Source organism: Cebus imitator, unplaced genomic scaffold, assembly GCF_001604975.1.
Source record: "Cebus imitator isolate Cc_AM_T3 unplaced genomic scaffold, Cebus_imitator-1.0 Scaffold92, whole genome shotgun sequence".
Lineage (NCBI taxonomy): Eukaryota > Metazoa > Chordata > Mammalia > Primates > Cebidae > Cebus > Cebus imitator.
Window position 1 is genome coordinate 8,968,585 of NW_016107407.1, and position 25,308 is coordinate 8,993,892.

The 25,308-nt window shown below is 40.3% G+C and overlaps 1 protein-coding gene across 7 annotated transcripts in view; it reads right to left on the reverse strand.

Moving 5' to 3' along the window:
* Positions 1-25,308, reverse strand: part of ACBD5 (acyl-CoA binding domain containing 5) — a 41,750-nt gene that overhangs the window by 1,669 nt on the left and 14,773 nt on the right. For 4 of the 7 annotated variants that reach the window (XM_017535484.2, XM_037740956.1, XM_017535482.2 and 1 more), the window contains exons 5-13: positions 23,101-23,215; positions 22,970-23,002; positions 18,923-19,057; positions 17,489-17,692; positions 15,534-15,640; positions 11,256-11,523; positions 10,681-10,880; positions 7,318-7,368; positions 6,888-6,997 (exon numbers count right to left, since the gene is read on the reverse strand). In XM_017535484.2, the coding sequence (XP_017390973.1) occupies positions 6,888-6,997; positions 7,318-7,368; positions 10,681-10,880; positions 11,256-11,523; positions 15,534-15,640; positions 17,489-17,692; positions 18,923-19,057; positions 22,970-23,002; positions 23,101-23,215 (1,223 nt within the window). The remainder of the gene's footprint in view (positions 1-6,887; positions 6,998-7,317; positions 7,369-10,680; positions 10,881-11,255; positions 11,524-15,533; positions 15,641-17,488; positions 17,693-18,922; positions 19,058-22,969; positions 23,003-23,100; positions 23,216-25,308) is intronic. The other 3 variants (XM_017535483.2, XM_017535486.2, XM_017535488.2) reach the window with 1 other exon arrangement.

A 25,308-nucleotide genomic window follows, 5' to 3' on the forward strand; every position in this document is an offset into this window, starting at 1 on the left:
TTTAGTAGAGACGGGGTTTCACCATGTTGACCAGGATGGTCTCGATCTCTTGACCTCGTGATCCACCCGCCTCGGCCTCCCAAAGTGCTGGGATTACAGGCTTGAGCCACCGCGCCCGGCCCCGACCCCAGTTTTTAATAAATAATTTAAATGTACATTTCTCCTCTCTCCTAGATTCTTATCCTTTTCTGGTTGGCTATTATATGATTAAGATTTGTGGAAATAATTTCATAATTTTATCAAAATAGAAAAGCTGTGAAACAAATGTTTAATAAAACTGTAAAAGGGTAATAGATGTACAACCTGGACTATTCATTTAATCAACACGGATTATGTTTCCATTAGTTTCCAGGCTCTGTGCCAGCTTCTGGGGATTCAAGGATAAATGAGGCAGGCTCTCAGGCCTCAAGAGAGGTGGTAGGTGACAAAGAGACATATAAACTCCAAACTTGCATAAATGCAATGTGATGGTTTCAAAGACGGAAGAGTGAATGAGCTATCAGAAAAGGGTGGGCTTGTTAGCACAAGACACACAATCACATATGATCTGGGTTCTGCTCTAAAATCTTCAAACCCTCCCCAGCACTCAAGATGCCAAAATGCCTGAAACTCTCATAACAGATTGAATCCTCTCTGTAGAAATACTCTTATGCAACTCCTTTGGCAGGAGTGGTATTTTAAATTATCAGATCATTCCTTATCCTTTACAGAAATCCTCTTATGTACACCTCCTTGGCAGGAATGACATTTTAAATAGATCAACTTTCACATAACAGAAGGAGCTCCAGGCAGCAGGAAGAAAACAGGCCCCTGGAGGAAGAGAATTGAAATGGTCGACTAAGACAAAACAGATGTGGGTGGCTGTAAAGACAAACTGCCTAAGTGACGTTTTAGCAAGAATGTTAGCTGCAGGTGCCTGAACAGTTAGCAACACTTATCAGGAATCTGTGTGATGCAGATTACGACACACAATCCTTTGCAGATTTATAAAAGGGCAGATTAACTTTGTCTCTGAACCCCCAATCTTCTTTATTTTTGAGATGGAGTCTCGCTCTGTCACCCAGGCTGGAGTGCAGCGGCGCGATCTCGGCTCACTGCAACATCCAACTCCCGGATTCAAGTTATTCACCTATAGCCCCAGCCTCCCAAGTAGCTGGGATTACAGGCGCCCACCACCACACCTGGAAAATTTTTGTATTTTTAGTTGACATGGCGTTTCACCCAGGCTGTTCTCGAACTCCTGACCTCAAGTGATCAACCTGTTACTGGACCAAAGTGAGGGTGAGGCTTCTATTTCTAAGAGCCCAATAATGAGAAGCAGATGAACTGGGGAGGAAGAGAGTTTTTATTTCTGCCAGCCAGTTACAGGGAGAAGGCCTGGAAATTATCGCCAGATCATCTCAAAATTACAGTTTTCTAGAGCTTATATGTCTATGTGTAAGTGTGCATTCATCTAAAGACGTAAGTGATTACTTTATTTTAATCTATAACCAAGGTCTGAGTCCTGAAGCTTCTGGTGCCTCAGTAAATTTACTTAATCTAAATGGGTCCAGGTGCTGGGGTGATTACCGTTATCTTGCCTCCCTACCAAATCAGAGGTCTGGGGAGCTCCTTCAGACCCCAATAAGCTTGTTTGTGGAGGCCTGGGGAGTTTCTTCAGACCCACAGTAAAACTTGTTTAATCCTAAATGGATCCTGTTAAGAATTCTTTACTTATTTTGTCATGCTTTAAGGCCCAGGAAAGCTCTAGGCAAAACACTTGGTGGGCTTTTGTCACATTCCAGCCTTTTAATAAGGGCACTGGCTTTTAACATTTAACTTAACCTGTCAGTCAGTACTGAAACAGATGTTATGGAGGCCTGTGCTAGTAAGACCTGACCCGACACACACCACCTCAGCCTCCTGAAGTGCTGGGATTACAGGCATGAGCCACTGAGCCCAGCCTGAACCCCCAATCTTCTGGTGTAATAGAATGAACATAAATCACTGTCTTCAGAACTTTAGAATTGTTTTCGGGCTCTTAGTGAGATCTTTCTGTTTGGTTTCGTTTTAAATCAACTTGCAAAATGCAGTGATAGAAGAAAAGTCACAGGAAACAACAGATAAGGGAACAGAAATAAATTCTGCCTTCCCCCTCACCACGGTGAATGCTGCTCTAGCTGCACTGCTGCGATTCCTTCTCCTCCTCAGAAGCCCAGCCCTGACATTTTGTGTCAGTGCCTTCTGCCTTAGGCTCCATTTGGAGAATGTTCCTCCTGAGACCCTCCCCACTCCCAATCAGTTTGTATTTATTACCTCTCTACTGAAGGCTGAGTGTCCCCAAGAAAATTACATGATAGCAAATTTAGGAATCTGGGCATGCTGCTTAAGAAAACTGGTTAGAAACGTCCTTTCCTTCAAAGTAATGTCAGAGGTGTGTGAACCAGAGAAACTCCATCTTGAATAGGAGCTAGGTAAAACGAGGCTGAGACATATTGGGCTGCGTGTCCAGGCAGTTAAGGCATTCTAAGTCACAGGATGAGATAGGAGGTCAGCACAAGATCCAGGTCATAAAGACTTTCCTGAGAAAACAGGCTGCAGGAAAGAAGCCGGCCAGAATCCACCAAAGGCAAGATGGTGATGAGAGTGACCTCTGGTCATCCTCACTGCTACACACCCACCAGCGCCATGACAGTTTACAAATGCCATGGCAACGTGAGGAAGTTGCCCTACAAGGTCTAAAAAGGGGAGGCATGGCTGGGCGCAGTGTCTCAGGCCTGTAATCCCAGCATTTTGGGAGGCTGAGGCGGGCGGATCACAAGCTCAAGAGATCGAGACCATCCTGGCCAACTCGGTGAAACCCCATCTCTACTAAAAATACAAAAAAAAATTAGCCGGGTGTGGTGGCACACGCCTGTGGTCCCAGCTTCTCGGGAGGCTGAGGCGGAAGAATCGCTTGAACCCAGGAGGCGGAGGTTGCAATGAGCCAAGATTGAGCCACTGCACTCTAGCCTGGTAACAGAGCAAGACTCCGTCTCAAAAAAAAAAGGCGGGGGGGAGGCAAGAATAATCCACCCCTTGTTTAGCATATCATCAAGAAATAACCATAAAAATGGGCAAACAGCAGCCCTTGGGGCTGCTCTGTCTATGGAGTAACCATTCTTCTATTTCTCTACTTTCTTAATAAACTTGCTTTCACTTTATGGACTCACCCTGAATTTTTTCTTGTGCAAGATCCAAGAACCCTCTCTTGGGGTCTGGATTGGGATCCCTTTCTTGTAACAGTAATAATTTAGGCCAGGCATGGTGGCTCAGGCCTGTAATCCTAGTACAAGAGAGGCTGAGGTAGGAGGATCTCTTGAGGGCAGGAGTTCGAGACTGGCCTGCGCAATAGTGAGACCCCCATCTCAACAAAAAATAAGAAAATTAGTTGACATCTGCCTACAGTCCCAGCTACTCAGGAGGCTGAGGCTGGAGGATTGCTTGAGCCTAGGAGTTTGAGGCTGCAATGACCTATGACTGTACCACTACACTGCAGCCCAGGCAAGATGGTGACACCTTGTCTCAAGTAAATAAATAAATAAAGTATTAGTTTAATCTCTTGGATATTACAAGTCTGCTTTCAGTATTTGACTCAAGGATAATTTTAATAGCAGAGTTGTCAGGCTGGACAACCAGGGACAGGTGTTACCACAGGAGACGCTTCAGGGCCTTTTTCTGAACAAGAAGTCTGCAGGTACTGCTCCCCCTATCACATACAGAATGTTTTTCTGATCCATTGCAGAGTGACAGCTTAAGAAATCTCTTTTACTTTTAAAGTTATATTATTCTACACTAGAAAAAAAATTAAACAGTAGACTCTGTGTATTACTTTTAATGTCAAAGGAAAAGATACTTAGTTTCAAAAGCATATCCCAGGCTGGATCATGCCTAGAATCCCAGCACTTTGGGAAGCCAAGGTAGCTGGATCACCTGAGATCAGGAGTTCAAGACCAGTCTGGTCAATATGGTGAAACCCGGTCTCTACTAAAAATACAAAAATTAGCCGGGCGTGGTGGCGCATACCTGTAGTCCCAGCTACTCAGGAGGCTGAGGAAGGAAAACCACTTGAACCCAGGAGGTGAAGGCTGCAGTGAGCCAATTTCATGCCACTGCACTCCAGCCTCCTATATAGTCCTATATATATACAGGACTCCTAGGTAGTCCTCTCTCTGTCTATATATATATATATATATATATACACACACACACACACACACACACACACACACACATATATATATAGTCCTATATGTATATATTCCTATATGTCCTATACATATGTAAAACATATAGGACTATCCTATATTTATCGTACATATCCTAGTATGTCTGTGTCCATGTGCATATTTACTCAATAAAATGAAAGCTTTTCCATGTCTTATGGTACTTCCATTTGCCATCTTACCCAAAGAAGGATGCAGTTATAGACTCAACACACATTTATTGAGCACCTACTATGTGCCAGACACTGTTTTGGGGGATGAGCTACAGGATGATCCCCATTATAAGCAGGACACACCCTCTACTTGCCCACACTTTCCCCCATTCTAATCAGATTTCTAGACATTTCTCTTCATCTCTAACACAGAATCTATCTCTTTCTTTTTTTTTTGAGACGGAGTTTCGCTCTTGTTACCCAGGCTGGAGTGCAATGGCAAATATCTCTCTCTAGTCTTCATTCGTTTAACTATCAGATTAAAAATTGCTGAACAATGTGAGATTAAGAGATGCCTAAATCTCCTCAGGGCTAAAACTTATTTCCATATCAAATATGGCCCTACCTCCAACCTCAGTTCATCTATTACATATATAAGCAAACAATATGGGTAAAAACACTATGCCTTGTCAAAATGATGTTGCACAGTGGTAATAATTTGCAATTTGGAAGGATCAAACAGTCAACATACAGTGAGAAACTTACAAAGCTTCAATAATAACCAAGTAGAAAATTAAAAATAGGAAAGAGTTTCTCCATTCAGAGATATCCATGAACACTAAAAGGGATACTTAGGAGAAATAGTGAACAACCTTTTACAAAATTTCTAATAGTAAGAAACATTTAAACAATTTTTAGAAAAACTCGAATTTTCTGTGACTGTTGAAGCAGAGTATCGTTTGTTTTTTCAATGTTTTATAAAGTAATAAGCTGGTTCCATCTTAAGCATAAAATAAATTATTAACCAAAGTAAGCTTTAGGGTTTTTTTTTTTTTAAGCAAATTCCTCTCCTCTCGAACTCCCGACTTTCTACAAGGGAAACAGGAAAAGGAACTTTGAAATGCGTTACAAATGTGTAAACATCTACCCTTAGTGGCACTGGGCCCTGCTGCTCATAGCCAGCATTACCACATACCTAACGAAGGCTTGGCTCTTCTTTCCTGTTACCAGGGATATTCAAATATAAAACAGCGTAGAGCACTAAACCCACTGGAGGAATGAAAAATGTGTAGAAGAAGGAAAGAAAAGGATTTAAAATCAGGTCTGTATTTTTTTTTTTTTTTTTTGAGACAGTCTCACTCCATCACCCAGGCTGGGGTGCAGTGGCCTGATCATGACTCACGGCAGACTCAACCTCCTGAGCTCAAGTGATCCTCCCACCTCAGCCTCCCAAGTAGCTGGGACTACAGGTGTGTACCACCAACCCAGCCAATTTTTTTATTTTGTTTTTTATATTTTTTGTAGAGACAGAGTCTCACTTTCTTCCCAGGCTGTTCTTGAATTCCTGGGCTCAAGCAATACACCCACCTCAGCTTCCCAAAGTCCTGGGATTATAGACAGGAGCCACCACACCTGGCAACTTTTTAGATTTAAGGATTTTCTTGAACCCAAGGGTTTGGCCTCAGGTTATTCCTAACATGGACAGACTCAGGGTTACTTTCAGGGATTCCAATCTATTATTCTCTGACCTATTTGAGGGATCTTGTCATCCCAAACTGGAATTCTGGCCCTCAAAGTAACCTCCAGCCAGGCACTGTTGGTTGTGCCTGTAATCCCAGCTCTTTGGGAGGCTGAAGCAGGTGGATCACCTGAGGTCAGGAGTTTGAGACCAGTCTAGCCAACTAAAAATACAAAAATTAGCCAGGCATGGTGGCACATGCCTGTAATCCCAGCTACTCGGGAGGCTGAGGCAAGAGAATCACCTGAACCTGGGAGATGGAGGTTGTAGTGATCCAAGATTGTGCCACTGCACTCTAGCCTGGTGACAGAGCGAGATTCCATCTCGAAAAAAATAACAATAAAATAAATAAAATAAATTTTAAAAATAAAGTTACCTCCAAATTCCTTTTTGATTAATTTTTAAAAATAGAGACAGTACCTCCCTATGGTGCCCAGGCTGGTTTCAAACTCCTTTGCTCAAGCAATCCTCCTGCCCTGCCCTCCCCAACGTGCTGGGATTACAGGTGTGAGCCACTGTGCCTTTAATTGGTATATGCCTGTAGTCTCAGCCACTCAGGAGGCTGAGACAGAAAGGATCACTTGAACCAAGGAGTCTGAGGCTTCAGTGCACATCATCATGCCCGTGAATAACCACTCTGCCCTCCAGCCTGGGCAACAAAATGCGATCCCAGTCTGAAAAAAAAAAAAAAGAGAGAGAAGCGTGTAATCACTTTTGTGTTGTTGCCTAACTCAAAGGTGTATAAATCCATCAGATGCTCTCAAGTGAAAATGTTTTTAAGTCTAACAAGTACCTAGGAATCCACAAGATATCATTTCCAAGGGAGTTTCCATCTCAGGATAAATACAGAATGTTCACTATGACAATGTATCCATAAAATTGACCTATTATCTCCTTAACTGCTGCTGAAAGCTCTGTCTGTTACAGGTTATGAGAGTTACACACCATTTCAAATGATAAAACTGCTCTTACCTTCTCCTTCTTTGATAGTATAAATACACCAACCATTGTGCAATAAAAGGCCATATGATGGCAAAAGTTAACACACCAGGAGACATCTCGAAGGGCCACCAAGATGGTCTCTGAGAAAACACAATAAGCTTGTCACCAATCTCTTCAATACTGCATGTATAAACTTAAAAACATAACTGATTCATAATTTTCAAAGTAGAAAATTAGTAACAAATCTCACTCCTGCTGAAGGGAGGAAGATATTCCACATTTCAGAGTATAATTCAGGAAGCAGGCTTTCAGGAGTAGTTCGGACTTAAATAAACACGAAACAAGTATTTTTTAACTTCAAAGGTAGATTTCATCTGGGATGATTTAAAGATTTCGTATGTTCTAAATGTATTGTAACATGTGAAATCCTGGCATTTAAATTTTTTAAAAACTGTCTTACCTGTGACGTGGGCTGACTAGTAGTCTGCAATGTTGATATTGATGATTTTGCCTGTCAATGCAAATGAAAGTGACTTAGCCTTGAAAAAATAAAAAACACAGTAATTTTTCTATTTCCTATCTTTTTTAAAAAGGCAGAAATTTTGAGGTTTGGGGGGTTGTTGTTTTCTTTATGTATAGAACAGTTGGAATGTAGAACTCTTAGTTTATTCAGCATTCCTCTGCGAACTCTACTTTGATTATCCTGAAACTAATACTTACCAAAGCATAAGTTTCCTAAAACTGCAAGCCAAACAATACTTTGATGCTTTGTATTTTTAGCTCAAATTATAGAAAATTATCAAAATAAAACCTCAAATCCATCTAAACTCTTACGTGCTTTACAGTCTTATTTCATTACCTACTTGACTTTTCTTTTTCTTTTTTTTTTTCTTTGAGATGGAGTTTCACTCTTGTTGCCTAGGCTGGAGTACAATGGTGCGATCTCGGCTCACTGCAACCTCTGCGTCCCAGGTTCTAGCAATTCTCCTGACTCAGCCTCCCAACTTGCTGGGATTACAGGCATGCACCACCACACTCGGCTAATTTGTTTTTGTATTTAGCAGAGACAGGGTTTCATCATGTTAGTCAGGCTGGTTTCAAACTCCTAACCTCAGGTAATCTGCCTGCCTCAGCCTCCCAAAGTGCTGGGATTACAGGTGTGAGCCACCACGAGGAGCAACTTTTCTTATCTTTTTCTTTTTATTTGCACAATTTGACCTTTCAATGTTATCCAAGCGACTTTTCTTTTTGAGACACGATTTCAGTTCACTGCAATCTCTGCCTCACGAGCAGCTGGGATTACAGGCATGTGCCACCACACCCAGCTAATTTTTGTATTTTTGGTGGTAGAGGTGGGGTTTTACCATGTTGGCCAGGTTGGCCTCAAACTCTTGACCTCAGGTGATCCATCCCAAAATGTTGACAGTACAGGCATGAGTCACTGTGCCTGGCCAAATTTATTTCTTCTATGAATCATCCAAGTGAATTATGCAAATTTTAAGTAAAAAAGTCCTAAATCAAAATCTTTTCAACTTTATTTTATTATTGTATTGTATTTTTGTAGAGATGAGGTCTTACTCTGTTCCCCAGGCTAGAGAGATCATGGCTCACTGCAGCCTTCAACTCCTGGGCTCAAGCGGTCATCCTGCCTCAGCCTTCTGAGTAGGTGGGCCGACCACCAAGCCTGGCTATTTTAATTTTACTTTTTTGTAGACATAAGGTCTTGCTATGTTGCCCAGGCTGGTCTTGAACTCCTAGCCACAGGGTATCCTCTTGCCTTGACCTCCAAATGTGCTGAGATTACAGGTGTGAGCCATGGGCCTAGCCTAAAGTTTTATATAACAGTGAAAAAGTAAATGTCAAGAAAATATATCAAAAGAATTTCAGCAGAATTTCAATACCACTAAAGATATTGAATATATGTATAATATTCTTAGGTTAAAAAAAATAATAATAATAACTTAAAACATTCCAGGCACAGTGGTTCATGCCTGTAATCCCAAGCACTTTGGGAGCCTGAGGTGGGCTGATCATTTGAGCTCAGGAGTTTGAGACCAGCCTGGGCAACATGGCAAACTCTGTCTCTACAAAAAATACAAAAATTAGCTAGACGTGGTGGTATGCACCTGTGGTTCCAGCTACTTGGGAAGTTGAGGTGGGAGGATGACATGGTCCCAGAAGGTGGAAGTTGCAGTGAGCCAAGTACAGTGGCATGATCTAGGCTCACTGAAACTTTTGCCAACTTGGTTCAGGTGATTCTCATGCCTCAGTCTCCCAGGTAGCTGGGATTACAGTCACGCACCACCACACCCGGCTAATTTTTGTACTTTTAATAGAGACGGGGTTTCATCATGTTGGCCAGGCTGGTCTCGAACTCCTGGCCTCAAGTGATCCACTCGCCTCAGCCTCACAAAGTGCTGAAATTACAGGTGTGAGTCACTGTGCCCGGTCACAAGGCACTATTTTAAACTCTTTTTCCTTACAGACCCTCTTGAGAATCTCATGAAGACAACAAATCCTCTCCCATCAAAAATGCAAAATCAAAGACAAATGTGTGTAGTATTTTAGGGTGTTTGTAGACTCCTGGAAGTCTAGGAATTTGCAGTCTGATTAATAATAATATGTAACTGAGAATCCTAGGGATACATATAATTTTTAAAAACGTAATAACTTAAGTAACTTACTGATTAGGTAAAGAGAAAGATATTTCCAGTGGTTGTTTAGGGAAGCCTGCAGTATCAGTTTCTTTACATGAGTCTACATTTAATGTATTTATCTTGCAATGGAAGCATATCTTCTTTGATTAATCCCTACAAATACTTCTTAACATCTATTTCAGCATGATGCTTCAATGTTGTATAATGTTTACAGCTAGGTCAGACAGTCAAGGCTAATTACCTCTTTATTCTCTTCAACAAATGTTACTCAAGGAGAGGCAGGTGAGTCCAGGGATTATTACAGGCCACAGTCAAAACTATAAATCAAACTGAAGTGTCTCTTCCTATGAACCTTTTTCATTCATTCATTCATTTAGAGACAAAATCTCACTGTCACCCATGCTGGAGTGCAGTGGCACTATCTCAGCTCACTGCAACCTCTGCTTCCCAGGTCCAAGCGATTCTCCTGCCTCAGCCTCCCACGTAGCTGGGAGTACAGGCATGCAACACCTCACCTGGCTAATTTTTTTTTATTTTTAGTAGAGACAGAATTTCACCATGTTGGCCAGTCTGGTCTTAAACTCCTGACCTCAGGTGATCCACCTACCTCAGCCTTCCAAAGTGTTGGAATTACAGGCATGAGGTACCTCGCCTAGCCATTTTTCTTTTTTCTTCTTCTTTTTTTTTTTTTTTTTTTTGAGATGGAGTCTCACTCTGTCGCCCAGGCTGGAGTGCAATGGCACAATCTCAGCTCACTACAACCTCTACCTCCCGGGTTCAAGCGAGTTTTCCACCTCAGCCTCCCGAGAAGCTGGGATTACAGGCACCCACCATCATGCCTGGCTAATTTTTGTATTTTTAGTAGAGATGGGGTTTCGCCATGTTGGCCAGGCTGGTCTTGAACTCCTGACCTCAGGTGATCTGCCAGCCTCAGCCTCCCAAAGTGCTGTGATTATGGGCAGGAGCCACCATGCCCAGCTATTTCTCTATTATTTTAAGCAGTAATTAGTTTCTGGGTCAGTCTTTTCTTAAACAATATTTTCAAAACTAAATTCTTTTTATTTTTACTAAAATACATTAATTTATGTAAATATGTTCAACACAGATTCCACATTGCTTTCCAGAATCAGTAAGTAGGAGAAGGTATGACACATTTGAAAGTTTACCTGTGAAGCAGTCAGTGTTTCCAGTTTCTGCAGTCTCTGAAGGACGTTCTGCATGTCCTCCTGCAATCTCATCAGCACGAGGGCGATCTGCTCATTGAGGCTGCCTTGGGACCCTCTGTTGGAGCCCCAGCGCTCCCCATCACCTCCACTTCCCACCTGCCGACCCTTGGCTCCTTCACTCAAGTGTTGCATCCTATGTCCTATTTTAAGAGACAAAAATGTTTGTTTTAAATAATTCTTATGCAAGTAGAAACTGTTTTATTCATTTTCCTCTGTTATTTCTTTGAGATCTAAATCTCTAAAGTGTGGCCAGGAGCAGTGGCTCATGCCTGTAATCCCAGCACTTTGGGAGGCTGAGGCAGGCGGATCACCCGAGGTGAGAAGTTCAAGACCAGCCTGGCAAACATGGCGAAACCCCATCTCTACTAAAAATACAAAAATTAGCCAGGCGTAGTGGCATGTGCCTGTAATCGCACACTGCACTCCAGCCTGGGCGACAGAGCACTAGACTCCATCTCAAAAATAAATAAGTAAATAAATAAAGATAGTGAGGGAAGAAAAAAAGGTAATCACACCTCTTCCTCTTCTGACATTAGAGAATTCGTCATTTTCGCCGCTTCGCTTCTCCCGGTGTGGCGCTCCACTGTTATTCCTACCATCTTCTCCTCCATGCTTGACTTCACCTTTTCCTTCAACTGCAACCACCTGCATATTCCCAATGTTGCCATTTCCAGGAATTACTTGAACATTTTCACAAAATCCAGAATTTTCCATGGGTTGACTGGAATGACCACCCAAGTAATATTGAAATGGTCCATTGTTGGATGTAAAGCTGTCTAAAGACTACAAATTTAAAACAACATTGAGTTAAAAGCTATAAACATTAATTATACACAACAAAGTTTTTACAGCAATAGGAGAAATACCATTTTTCTAAAATCTTCTTTCATGTTATTATGGGAAATATTCTTTTTCTAAAAAATGTCTTCAATTCTGGCTGGGCATGGTGGCTCATGCCTGTAATCCCAGCACTTTGGGAGGCTGAGGCGGGCAGATCACCTGAGGCTGGGAGTTTGAGACCAGCCTGACCAACATGGAGAAACCCTGTCTCTACTAAAAAGCCAAATATTAGCCGGGCATGGTGGTACATGCCTGTAATCCCAGCTACTCGGGAGGCTGAGGCTGGAGAATCTCTTGAACCCAGTAGGTAGAGGTTGCGGTGAGCTGAGATCATGCCATTGTACTCCAGCCTGGGCAACAAGAGTGAAACTCATCTCAAAAAAACAAAAAAGAAAATGAAAAAGAAAAAGAAAGTAAAGGAATAAAGAATAAAGAATGGTTACTGCATAGGCAGAGCCTAAATGTGTTTGTTTTTAAAAGAACTCGCCTAAGACATTGATGGATGACAACCTATAATTAACCTAAATTTGGTGAGGGTGGTGATGAGGTGGGGCTGTATCTTACTTTCCTTCAGGAAGGAACATCTTAGTTAGGGTATAAAGGGTATGTAAGAGTCCTCAGTGAAGAGGGAGGATGTACAAGCAAGGGTGGGTGTGGGAAGGGACTGGACACATTAGAGAGAGAAGGCCAGGGTGGGTGGTGAGCAAAGACCACATAGGAGAGTGGTGTTAACAGAGGCCAGCAAGGAGCAGGCGAGGTGGCACACCTGTAATCCCAGCACTTTGGGAGGCTGAGGCGGGCAGATCACTTGAGGCCAGGAGTATGAGACCAGCCTGGCCAACGTGGTGAGACCTTGTTTTTACTAAAAATACAAAAATTAGCCAGGTGGGGTGGTGCACACCTGTAATCTCAGCTACCGGGAAGGCTGAGGCATGAGAATCAATTGAACCCAGGAGGTGGAAGTTGCAGTGAGCCCAGATTGTGCCACTGTACTCCAGAAGCCAGATCAGACAGTTCCTTGATCTTTAATCCATTAACTGATTGAGAGAGAAAACAGGAACAAACCTATAAGTTAGCAGCCAGATATTTACTGAGATTAATCTCTATCTGGTCCATTTCATCGACATTTCCCAAACATCTCTTCTTTAAAAAGAAAAAATAAAAGGGCATCTGGGTTTTTTCATCCTTTTCATTTTTCACTAATTTCTCTCATTCTTAGTTTGGCCTCCTTATCCTTATTCTTCCAATCTATGCTGCCTTTTTTTTTTTTTTTTTTTTTTTTTGAGACAAGTTCTGGCTTTACAGGCCTGGCTGGAGCACAGTGGCATCATCTGGCCACTACAACCTCTGTCTCCCAGGCTCAAGCCTTCCTCCCACCTCAGCCTCCCCAAGTAGCTACCATGCCTGGCTAATTCTTGTATTTTTTTCTAGAGACAGGGTTTTGCCATGTTGCCCATGCAGATCTCAAACTCGTGAGCTCAAGCGATCCAGCTGCCTCGACCTCCTCCCACAGTGTTGGGATGAGAGGAGTGGGCCACCATGACTGGCCTACGCTACTCATTTGTGTTTGACCTTAGGTAAAAGATATTTTATTCACGTGTTTTTAAAATTTGAGAAAACTAAGAGATAGATTTAATTGCATTATGAAATGAGAAAAGGAGAAAAACACAAAGAGAAAAGTTAAAATCAGTTCAGGGAGGCAAAAGATAAATGATTGTCTATAAGACACACTAAACTATATTAGAACAAGGTAGGAGATAGAATGGGGAGAGGATATAAAAAGGCCAGACAGAAATATAGCTGTAAAAACCACCCTCGTCAGATTAATAACTAGAATACATAAGGAGCGTAAACAATAGGAAAAAAGAATCTAATAATCTGATTAAAAATGGGCAAAAGATCTGAACAGACATTTCTCAAAAGACCTACAAATGGCAAACCATTACATGAAAAGGTGCTCAACATCACTGATCGTCAGAGAAATGCAAATCAAAACTATGATTGCAAATCAAATCAAAACAATCAGATATTATTTCACCCAAGTTAAAATGGCTTTCATCCAAAAGGCATGCAATAACAAACGCTGGTGAGGATGTGGAGAAAAGGGAGCCCTTGTGCATTGCTGGTGAGAATGTAAATTAGTACAGCCACTATGCAGAATACGGAAGTTCCTCAAAAAACAAACAATACTAAAAACAGAGTTACCATATGACCAGCAATTCCACTACTGGCTGTGTACCCAAAAGAAAAGAAATCAATATATTGAAGAGATATCAGCAATCCCATGTTTACTGCAGCACTGTTCGCAATAGCCAAGATTTGGAAGCAACCTAACGGTCCATCAACAGACAAACGAATAAAGAAAATGCGATACATATACACGATGGAGTACTACCCTACCATAAAAAATAATAATAAAAATAAATCAAAAATAAAATAAATAAATAAATAAAAAGAATGAGATCCTGTCATTTGCAATATGGATTGAATTGGAAGATATTATGTTTAGTGAAATAAGCCAGGCACAGAAAGAAAAACTTCAAATGTTCTCACTTATTTGTGACAGCTGAAAATTAAAACAAACTCATGGAGATAGAGATACAGTGAATAAGATCTAGTATCTGACAGCACAGCAGAGTGGACATAGTTGGCAATATTTTTGTTGCACATTTTAGAATAACTGAGGGAGTACAACTGGAATGATTGTAACATAAAGAAATGATGAGCGCCTGAAGTAATGAACGCCCCATTTACCCTGATATGATTATTACACATCATATGCCTGCATCAAAATATCTCATGGACCCCATAAATATATATTTATTATATTTTACAAAAATAAAGTGTAGATGGGGTCTCGCCATCTTGCCCAGGCTGGTCTCAAACTCCTGGCTTCAAGCGATATTCTTGCTTGGGATTAGAGGTATGAGCCAATGCACCCCGTCTACCCCATAAATATATACACCTACTATGTGCCCATAAAAATTAAAAATAAACCACCCTCATCATTATCAGAAAAAGTTGAGAAAAAGAATTCATGGACTTTTATAATTTTTTTTTCAAGTTTTCTCTTCCAATACTGCATCTTAATCAACTGAAATTTAAAAATTATTTCCACCAAAAATATCAATCCAATGAATTATAGTCAACGTGAAGAACAGACTTATTTATTTAAAAATTATTCAGGCCAGGCTTGGTGACTCGCACCTGTAATCCCAGCATTTTGGGAGGCAGAGGTGGTTGCACTGATTGAGGCCAAGAGTTTGAGACTACGCTAGGCAACATATCAAGAACCCATATTTGAGCTGGGGGTGGTGGCTCATGTCTGTAATCCCAGCACTTTGAGAGGCTGAGGCAGGCAGATCACTTGAGGCCAGGAGTTTGAGACCAACCTGGCCAAAATGGTGAAACTCTGTCTCTACTGAAAATATAAAAATTAGCCAGGCATGGTGGAATACGCCTGTAATCCCAGCTACTTGGGAGGTTGAGTCAGGAGAATTGCTTGAAACTAGGAGGCGGAGGTTGCAGTGACCTGAGGTTGCACGACTGCACTCCAGCCTGGGCGACAGAGCGAGACCCCATCTCTAAAAAACAAAACAACAACAAAGAAAATCATTCAATTTTCCTGAACATTAATAAATGTTTCAAACATAGGGACTAGCATAAAAAGTGTTTCCTCTGCATCTCCATCCCACATCTCATAGAATATTTATAAATATATATATATATTATTAGTCATAATGGAATAGTTATTAATTTTTTTCTTTGACTTTTCCAGAATTTCACACATTTTTGAATTAAGAAAAAATAGTTTAAAATACAAATGTTTAAACATTTTAGGGGCATATTTTCAAAATGAAAAATAGCATGTATATTTGCTACTAACGGACGTTACACATTGAATTCTAACATACCGCTTTGAAAATTTACCAATCAGAAAATGTCGTTTTTACCTCTTCTTGTCCAAATTGTTCCATAGAATCACAGTAAACTTCACTGTCTGAATCACTTGTCAAATGCTGAATTCCTGTAATATCTTCAACATGATCATCATTTAGATCTAAATATGAACAAAAGTGCAATAGTATAATTATACTCTAATAAAAGAAAAACAGATTTATTCCTTTTTTTTCTTTTTTTGAGATGGAGTCTCACTCCGTTGCCTAGGTTGGAGCGCAGATCTTGGCTCACTGCAACTTCTGCCTCTTGGGTTCAAGCGATTCTCCTGCCCCAGCCTCCCAAGTAGCTGGGATTACAGGTGCCTGCTACCATGCCCAGCTAATTTTTTTTTTTTTTTTTATGGAGTCTCATTCTGTCACCCAGGCTGGAGCGCAGTGGTGTGATACTGGCTCACTGCAACATCCACCTCCAGGGTTCAAGTGATTCTCCTGCCTCAGCCTCCCAAGTAGCAGGGATTACAGGTGCATGCCGTCACACCTGGCTAATTTTTTGTATTTTAAATTGAGACAGGGTTTCGCCATGTTGGTCTGGCTGCTCTTGAACTCCTGACCCACCCACCCAGGCTTCCAAAGTGCTGGGATTACAAGCATGAGCCACCATGCCCAGCCAATTTTTGTATTTTTAAGAGACGGAGTTTCACCATGTTGTCCAGGGTGGTCTCCAGCTCCTGACCTCAGGTGATCCATCCACCTCAGCCTCCCAAAGTACTGGGATTATAGGCGTTAACCACAGTGCCTAGCGTTTATTCCATTTTCTTTTTTTTTTTCTTTTTTTCTTTTTAGTCCGTTTTCATATTCCATTTTCAAAATTCATCAGCCTTATATATTTTTTCAGCCCTTTTTTCTTTTTTTTAATACTCCAACATAAGTCATCATGCTAGTATTTTTCAGCCTTATTTTTATACTGAGAGACAAATTTGATTTATCAAGCCACACTTTTTAAAATTTACCAAAACTTTAAATTTAGTTGATAATTTTTATTTGAAAAGACCAAAATATTTTGTCACTGAATTCCATAAAGACAGTCTAGATGAAACCTTATAAAACCTAATAACCCCATAAGAAAAAATTACCTACCAAACAGGATGTCTAAATGTAAGATGCAACTATGCAAGTTTGGTTCTTATATTAAGAAATGATGCTTCTCGGCCAGCCGAGGCAGCTCACGCCTGTTATCCCAGCACTTTGGAAGACCAAGGCGGGTGGATCACTTGAGGTCAGGAGTTCGAGACCAGCCTGGCCAACATGGTGAAAGCCCATCTCTACTAAAAATACAAAAATTAGCTGGGCGTGGTGGCAAATGCCTATAATCCCAGCTACTGGGGAGGCTGAGGCAGGAGAACTGCTTGAACCCAGGAGGTGAAGGTTGCAGTAAACTGCGATGGCGCCATTGCACTCCAGCCTGGGCAAAGAAGCAAGACTCTATCTAAAAAAAAAAAAAAAAGAAAAAGAAATGAGTTTCTCATACGGACTATTAGGTATCCCTAAAAATTGAAAAATAGGCCAGCACAGAGGCTCAAGCCTGTAATACTAGCACTTTGGGAGGCTGAGGAGGGCAGATCACTTGAACCCAGGGTTTCCAGACCAGCCTGGGCAACCTGGCAAAACCCTGTCTCCACAAAAAATTTAAACATTAGCTAGGCGTGGTGGTACATGCCTGTAACCCCAGCTACTCAGGAGGCTGCGGTAGAATTGCCCAGGAGTTCAAAGCTGCAGTGAGCCTTGACTATGTCACTGCACTCCAGCCTGGGCAACAGAAAGAAATACATATATAACCCTGGCCCTAATTCACTCTCTTTCAAAACCATAAACCCTTATAATATTAACAAGCCCTAAGATATGACTGAATAAGAGATTTTTAAATTCAAAACTGATCCTAAAGATCCTGTAATTATTAAAAGACTATTCATAGGAAAGAGGCTGGACACAGAATTATTTGGGGACAATACCTTGGTGAATGCAAACATCAGTTTTTCCAGTTTGCCCCAAGTTTTCATCAATAGGCTTTACTTCTTCAGTGTTTCTGTCATTCAGGGAAGAACTGGCATGAATGTCATTCTGCATATCCTGAACAAAGCCATCTTTATCATAGCCATTAGTGACAATGATTTCCAAATTCTTATGGTCTGCTGACTTCTTCATCATTTTCTTATCTTTTATGAGGAAATGGAGAAAGTCATAGGTTCACAGTAGGTCACCTGCTGCATACCATGTTTTCATAACCAGTTGTCATTTCCCTAACCTACCACAACCCCTTTGAAGGGTTTCCTACTTGGATCAAAGAGAAGGCATGCTCCTTGAAATGGGGTTTACTATATGCTAAGAGCGCACCCAAACTATTTTGGCTTCAAAACTGTTTCAGTTCCCTGTGAATCTTCTAGAATTCCTTTAAAAAGTAATCTCTCAAAATCTTTTTACTCTTAGGCATAAGCAAATTGCTCTATGAGACCTAGCAGTGCAAAGGGGTCCACATAGTTGATAAAAAAGATCCTTAAAGAAGGTGTTATTTGTCATATCTTACTGGAAAGGGAAGGTAAAACTAAGTTATGCAGTTTGTTTTAGTGTGTTTCTGTCTCCCCTTTTGAAAACAGTCTTCCCATGTATCACTGGTATTCTAACAAGGCCCCCAATGCTCTAACCCATAATTCCAATGTTCCTTCTTCATGAAAACTTATGCCTGTAAACCGGTGCGATGGCGCATGCGTGTAATCCCAGCACTTTGGGAGGCCAAGGTGGGCAGATCACTTGAGGTCAGGAGTTTGAGACCAGCCTGGCCAACACAGTGAAATCTCGTCTCTACTAAAAATATAAAAATTAATGGGGCATGGTGGTACATGCCTGTACTCGGGAGGCTGAGGCAGGAAGATGCCTTGAACACAGGTGGCAGAGGTTGCAGTGAGCCAAGATCGCACCACTGCACTCCAGCCTGGGTGACAGAGCGAGACTCCATCTCAAAAAAAAACCAAAAGCCAAAAAAACAAAAACAAAAACGTGTGCCTGTATCCTATTCTCTAGATTCCACTCTATTTTTGATAAGATATTGAGAGTCTAACTTCTCTCCTGTCCTTAGTAACTTATGCATATTCACGTTAGAAACAACACCTTAAAATAGTACATGTCTAATGCAGCTGATCAGGCCATCCATTTGGAGGAGTGGCCTCTTCTTGTCAACCTTCAATTAACACCTATCCCATTTCTGCATAAGGTTGGCTGTCCTATACTGTGTGGTAGAGCCTTTTGGTCCACAGCAAACCCGATTATAAGGTCAACAGCCTACATCCCACCATCTGCTCTAATCTTAGACAATACCAAATCAGCCCAAATGTCTTCATACCCTCTTAATTTATTTATTGTAAAATTACTACCTGATTATCCAACATTACCATTATCACTTTGTTCTGCCCCTTTCACTTCTTCGTGGGCCTCTTCTTCCTCAGATTCAGCTCCACTGTCACTGCTTTCAGCTTTACCATTAACAGTTTTGGCATTTGGAGTAGAAGTGAGAACATTACCAAGATCTAAAACATGAAATGACCACTTAGTCACAATGTGGTAATATACAATAATGCCATAATTTCTAAATAATACTAACAAAATTTACAAATAATAAAATAATTTTGAATTCAAATGTTAGTGATATATATAATAGTATTATTTTATTTGACTATAAACATGCACATATTATTACATAGACAAATTCCTTCAATTATCATCTTACAATCAAGCTATCTTAAATCCTTTCTGAATCAGGCAGAGGATAAATTAAGTTAACATCAATCAAAATAAAGTTAGAGATCAATGGATCTTCATACATGGCAGATGACGAGATACTTCCTATATACTAGCCCGCTGAAAGCAAAAAATACACTTTTGGTTCTACCAACAATCCCATCAATATTACAGTTGGAGTCCATTTAAAAAATTGTATTCCTGTATTACCTTTAGGACTTCAGGTGCACAACTCATATCATGTCTTTATGATATTTGAGTTTTTTCTTAAAGTATCCTTTAATGTTATCAATCACTTACAAAAGCAAATTGTCCAAGTGGCCAAAGCTATAGCCTGAGGGTAAGTACATCAGAGCTTCTCAACTTTAATGTGCATACGAATCTCCTGAGATCTATTTAAGAGGCAGATTCTGAATTACTAAGTCTAGGGTGATGTAAGATTCTGAATTTCTACAAGGACACATTTGTTGCCAATGCTGCTGGTTACAAGATGCTGTTTTGAGAACAGGTATTGAAAGATAATATTGTTGAGATGACAATACTCCCTGCAAGTTCACTGCAATCTCTATCAAAATCCAAGCTGGCATTTTTGCAAAAAATTGACTTGCAGATTCTAAAATTCATATGAAAATTTGAGGGATCAAGATTAGCCAAAACCATCTTGAAAAAAAACAAAATTGGAGGACTCACCATTCCTGATTTCAAAACTTACCGTATATGTATATTCTGAAAATGGCCATGTAAAACTGATACATCTGTTCTATTGAACCTAAATGGCTACTTTTAAGAAAATGCTTGTTTAGGAAAAAAAAAGACAAGAGTGCAAACTGTCTTGCAATTTGGCAATATCTTTTAAAATTACAAATACCCATCAAACATTTCTAATTCCATTTCTAATATTTCTTACAGATATGCTTTCATATATATGAAAGGACAAATACATGGTTATTCTCAGCATCATCATTTTTTGAAGATCAAAAGAGTAAATAACCTAAATATCCATCAACATGGTTCAGGTGAAAAAAATTATGGTGCAAATCTACAATCCCTTACTTACAACCCTTGGATCCAGATATGTTTTGAAATCTCAAGTTTTTCTAATTTTGCAAGGTTATATGGTACATATGCCATTTGGTATATTATGTAACACATCCAATAAAGTCTAAGACAGCTCTCACTAAAAAGAGAAAATATGATTTTTGCAGCAAAACATATAAATAGTTACACTACATAGGATAGAGACTCAAAATATCCTTATTTTATTTCAGGTCGGATTTTGCTCCCTAGATTTTTACTTCATATCAGACAGGTTTTGCTGCCAAATGAGTTTACCAAAAAAACTTCTGGTCTTCAAAGATTTTTAAATTTTTAAGTGATAGCTAGGTAACTGTGAGCCTGTACCTTTATTACTATTATTTACTCTTCTTTATTTTATAATTAGCTGTTTAAATATCTGCCTCTGGCCAGTGGCTGGATACCACTGAAGCAGATCCAGATTTACTTCCGTCTTCATCCTAACATGCCTGACATACAGAAAACATTTAATTTTTTTTTTTCTGGCTAGGCACAGTGGCTCATGTCTGTAATCCCAGTACTTTGGGAAGCCGAATCGGGAGATCACCTGAGGTCACGAGTTCAAGATCAGCCTGGCCAACATGGCAAAACCGGCTCTACTAAAAATACAAAAATTAGCTGGGCACAGTGGCACACACTTGTAATCCAAGCTACTCAGGAGCCTAAGTCAGGAGAATCGCTTGAACCCAGGAGCTGGAGTTTGCAGTGAGCCGAGATGAGACCACTGCACTCCAGCCTCCTGAGTGACAGAAGAAGACTCCGTCTCAAAAAAAAAAAAAAAAAAAAAGAAGAAAGCATTTATTTTTTTCTCTAAATTGAATAAGCATGTCTTGTTAATATTTGACTTCTCTAAGCAAACCAGATGTAGAATGATGTTAACAGAGTTATGCCCAGTAAACACTCAGTACCACTTGCACATGGTTTATTACCATGACAGGTACAAGGCCTGATTTCAGCGCAGGGAAGATTACTATTCTGAAATACTGCCATTACTGTCAATTATTAAAAGATGTCTTATAAATAGGGATCCCAAGAGGAAAAAAAAGGGAAGCCAGGCAATTTTTATTTAAAGAATATACATACAATTTTCACTTAAATTGACTCTTGTGGTCTCATTTCACTCTGCTTTCTAAAAAAATTTCAAGAGCAAATTGGTTTAGTTAATACCAACACATTTTGCATTTTATTCTCCTGCAAGTATGCAAAACATAACTTTTCAATACTTTGTGTATATGAAGACAAATTCTAAAAAAAAAAAAAAAAAAAAAAGAATGAAACTGTAATCCATGCAAAGATGCTTGAACCAAAATAAAATTTAAAAACAAGCTAAGTGAATTAACTGTCTTGCATTAGCTTGCTATGCTACAGTTAAACCATATTACAAACATATCAATTTTAATTTCTTTTTTCGAAATGGAGTCTCTCTCTGTCACCAGGCTGGAGTACAGTGGCTCAATCTTGGCTCACTGCAATCTTCATCTCCTGGGTTCAAGCAATTCTTCTGTTTCAGCCTACCAACTAGCTGGGACTACAGGCATGCAATCATACACCCAGCTAATTTTTTTATTTTTAGTAGAGACAGAGTTTCACCACATTGGCTAGGATGGTCTCGATCTGTTGACCTCGTGATCCACCCACTATGGCCTCCCAAAGTGCTGGGATTACAGGCGTTGTTGGCCACCGTACCTGCCCTTTTTTTTTTTTTTTGAGACAGCATCTCACTCTGTCGCCCAGGCCAGAGTACAGCAGAGTGATCTCATCTCACTGCAGCCTCTGCCTCCTGGGTTCAAATGATTCTTGTGCCTCAGCCTCCCAAGTAGCTGGGATCACAGGCGTTCACCACCACACCTGGCTAATTTTTGTATTTTTTGTAGAGATGAGGTTTCACCATGTTGGCAAGTCTTGTCTCAAACTCCTGACCCCAGGTGATCCACCTGCCTTGACTTCCCAAAGTGCTGGGATTACAGGCATGAGCCACCATACCCGGCCAACATACTCATTTTAAAATTAGCAGGTAAATCATTGAATTAAAAGTATTATTAATGTAATTCTCAAAGCAAAATAGAAAACATGATCTATCAAACTAAAACCATAGATTCTGCTGTAATTTTGAATATACTAAGTAAACTACCTGGTGTATTTTAATAACTTTCCACTTAAGGGTTAAAATTCTAAGGGTTTATACACCGCAGGTTCTCACTCATAGGCGGGTGTTGAACAATAAGAACACATGGACACAGGGAAGGGAGCACTACACACTAGGGTCTGTTGGGGGGAAACAGGGGAGGGACAGCGGGGGTTGGGGAGTTGGGGAGAGTTAGCATGGGGAGAAATGCCAGATACAGGTGATGGGGAGGAAGGCAGCAAATCACACTGCCACATGTGTACCTATGCAACAATCTTGCATGTTCTTCACATGTACCCCAAAACCTAAAATGCAATTAAAAAAAAAATAAAAAATAAAAAATAAAATTCTAAGGGTTTATAATGTTTTGGAACTTCACACAATGTGTTTGCTAGGAATGAAAACTCCTGGATGACAAGATTATAAGTTCTATAAGTTTGTGCAGAATTCTTTTGACATGTAAATTTTAAACAAAACTTTTGCATGATTTCATTATTCCTACCTTCTAAACATTTAGAGATTTTCTCCAGTCGGACTAGCATGTGAAAGTAAGAAAAAAAATCAGACATACAAATATTAATATGTGCATAATATATGAGCTGATGAGTTTAAAAACAGGTAAAATAGTCCAACCTGAAGTTACATCAGAACTCCTGCTACTCTTCTTGTCCTCGACAATTTCATAAAATGGACCTATGACACGCAACAATTCTTCAACTTTCTCAGTCATTGGCATAGTTTCAATAATCTGTAACCAAAAGAAACAAATATTGTGAAATCACAAACTCTTTTTCTTTTTTTTTGAGACGGAGTCTCGCTCTATCACCAGGCTGGAGAGTAGTAGCACAATCTTGGCTCACTGCAACCTCCACCTCCTGGGTTCAAGCGACTCCCCTGCCTCAGCCTCCCGAGTAGCTGGGACTACAGGCGCGTACCCCCACGTCCGGCTAATTTTTTGTATTTTAGTAGAGGCAGGGTTTTACCATGTTGGTCAGAATGGTCTCGATCTCCTGACCTCATGATCTGCCCACCTCGGCCTCCCAAGCGCTGGGATTACAGGCGTGAACCACCGTGCCCAGCCACAAACTCTTAATTTGATTTCTACTAGTATCAAATAAACTATTTGCAATTTATCAATCATTTTAAGATTTGAAGTTCATAATAGACTCCCTAAAGGATCTACATTAATTACATACTTAATGTACACACACTCTGGGCGGGTGAGGTGGTGGCTCAGACTTGTAATTCCAGCACTCTGGGAGACCAAAGCAAGAGGAGGATGGCTTGAGCCCAGCAGTTCAAGACTTGCCTGGGGCAACAAGTAAGACCCCATCTCTACCAAAAAAATTTTTTTAAATTAGCCAGACGTGATGGTGCACACCTGTAGTCCCAGCTATTTCAGAGGCTGAGGTGGAAGAATCTCTGGAACCCAGGAGGTTGAGGCTGCAGTGAGCCATGATCGCACCACACTGCACTCCAGCCTAGGTGACAAAGTCAGATCTTGTCTCCAAAAAAAAAAAAAAGAGGAAAAAAAACAAAAACAACAACAAAAACTAACTAGGGTTAGAGTAAAATAATGATGTCTGTTCTTTAACACTAAGGTAGGGTAGTATTTCTAATTTGACATGAAAGTAAAGTAGGAAACGGTAATCACTTTCAGACACCTTCATAAATAGGGGCCAATTTAGAATCATCAAATTTAAAGAGCAAGGTAAATTAACTAAAAAGGCATTCAACTAAACAGCCATCAATTGGTGACTGGACAAAGAAATTAAAGTACCTCTAGATTTGAAATATTTTGCAGATATTAAAAAGAATAAAGTCAGCTCTGTATGTGCTAATCACAGTATGTTTAATATGATACCAGGGGCCAAGCGTGGTGGCTTACACCTGTAATCCCAGCACTTTGGGAGGCCAAGGCAGGAAGATCACCTGAGGTCAGGAGTTCAAGACCAGCCTGCCAACATGGTGAAACCCATCTTTACTAAAAATACAAATATTAGCCAGGCATGGTGGCATACACCTGTGATCCCAGCTACTCAGAAGACTAAGGAAGGAGAATTGCTTAAACCGAGAGGTGGAGGCTGCAGTGAGCCAAGATCGTGCCACTGCACTCCAGCCTAGGCAACAGAGTGAGACTGTCTCTCAAAAAAAAGATACCAGGACTCTCAAAGTGCTGGGGTTGCAGATATGAGCCAACACGCCCAGCCAAAACCCTAAAGTTCTTGTTCAAACAACATGCTTTTATTTCTAAACCAGATACAAGATGGATCATCAGTCTATGGTCTATGGTGGTCAGCAACTCTGATATGATTTTGATCTGAGACATGCTCATCTATACCACTACCCACTGTGTTATATGTGTACGAGGAGGCTGTTGAGAGAGAATGAACTATATTAATAATAACTGGTTCTAGTGATTATCATTTAACTTTACAGCTTGTAGTAAATTATCTAATTGCTGCTCCTATGAATGTACTGTGAAAGGAAAGCTTTAATCTCAAGGAAACATTTGTTATGAGGCTAGGGCCACGTGGAGGAACATTTTATTGTTTATTATAAATATCTGAGTTGTAACATATTTGAATTATAATAATAATTCTGAGAATCAGATTCAAACCAAAAGAAATGTTTAATGTGACCAAAGTCACAACTAATAAATGGCAGAGAAATAATTCAAACATAAATCAGCGCCCTTTACACTATGCCACACTGCCGTAATATAAAGACGTCGGTTAGCAGAATCTAGTAAGAGAACCACATACCACATCCTGACCACCAAGCAACATCTGTATTTCTCAAAGCTTATTAAAAGATCTCTTTCTTAAATTTGTCCTTATT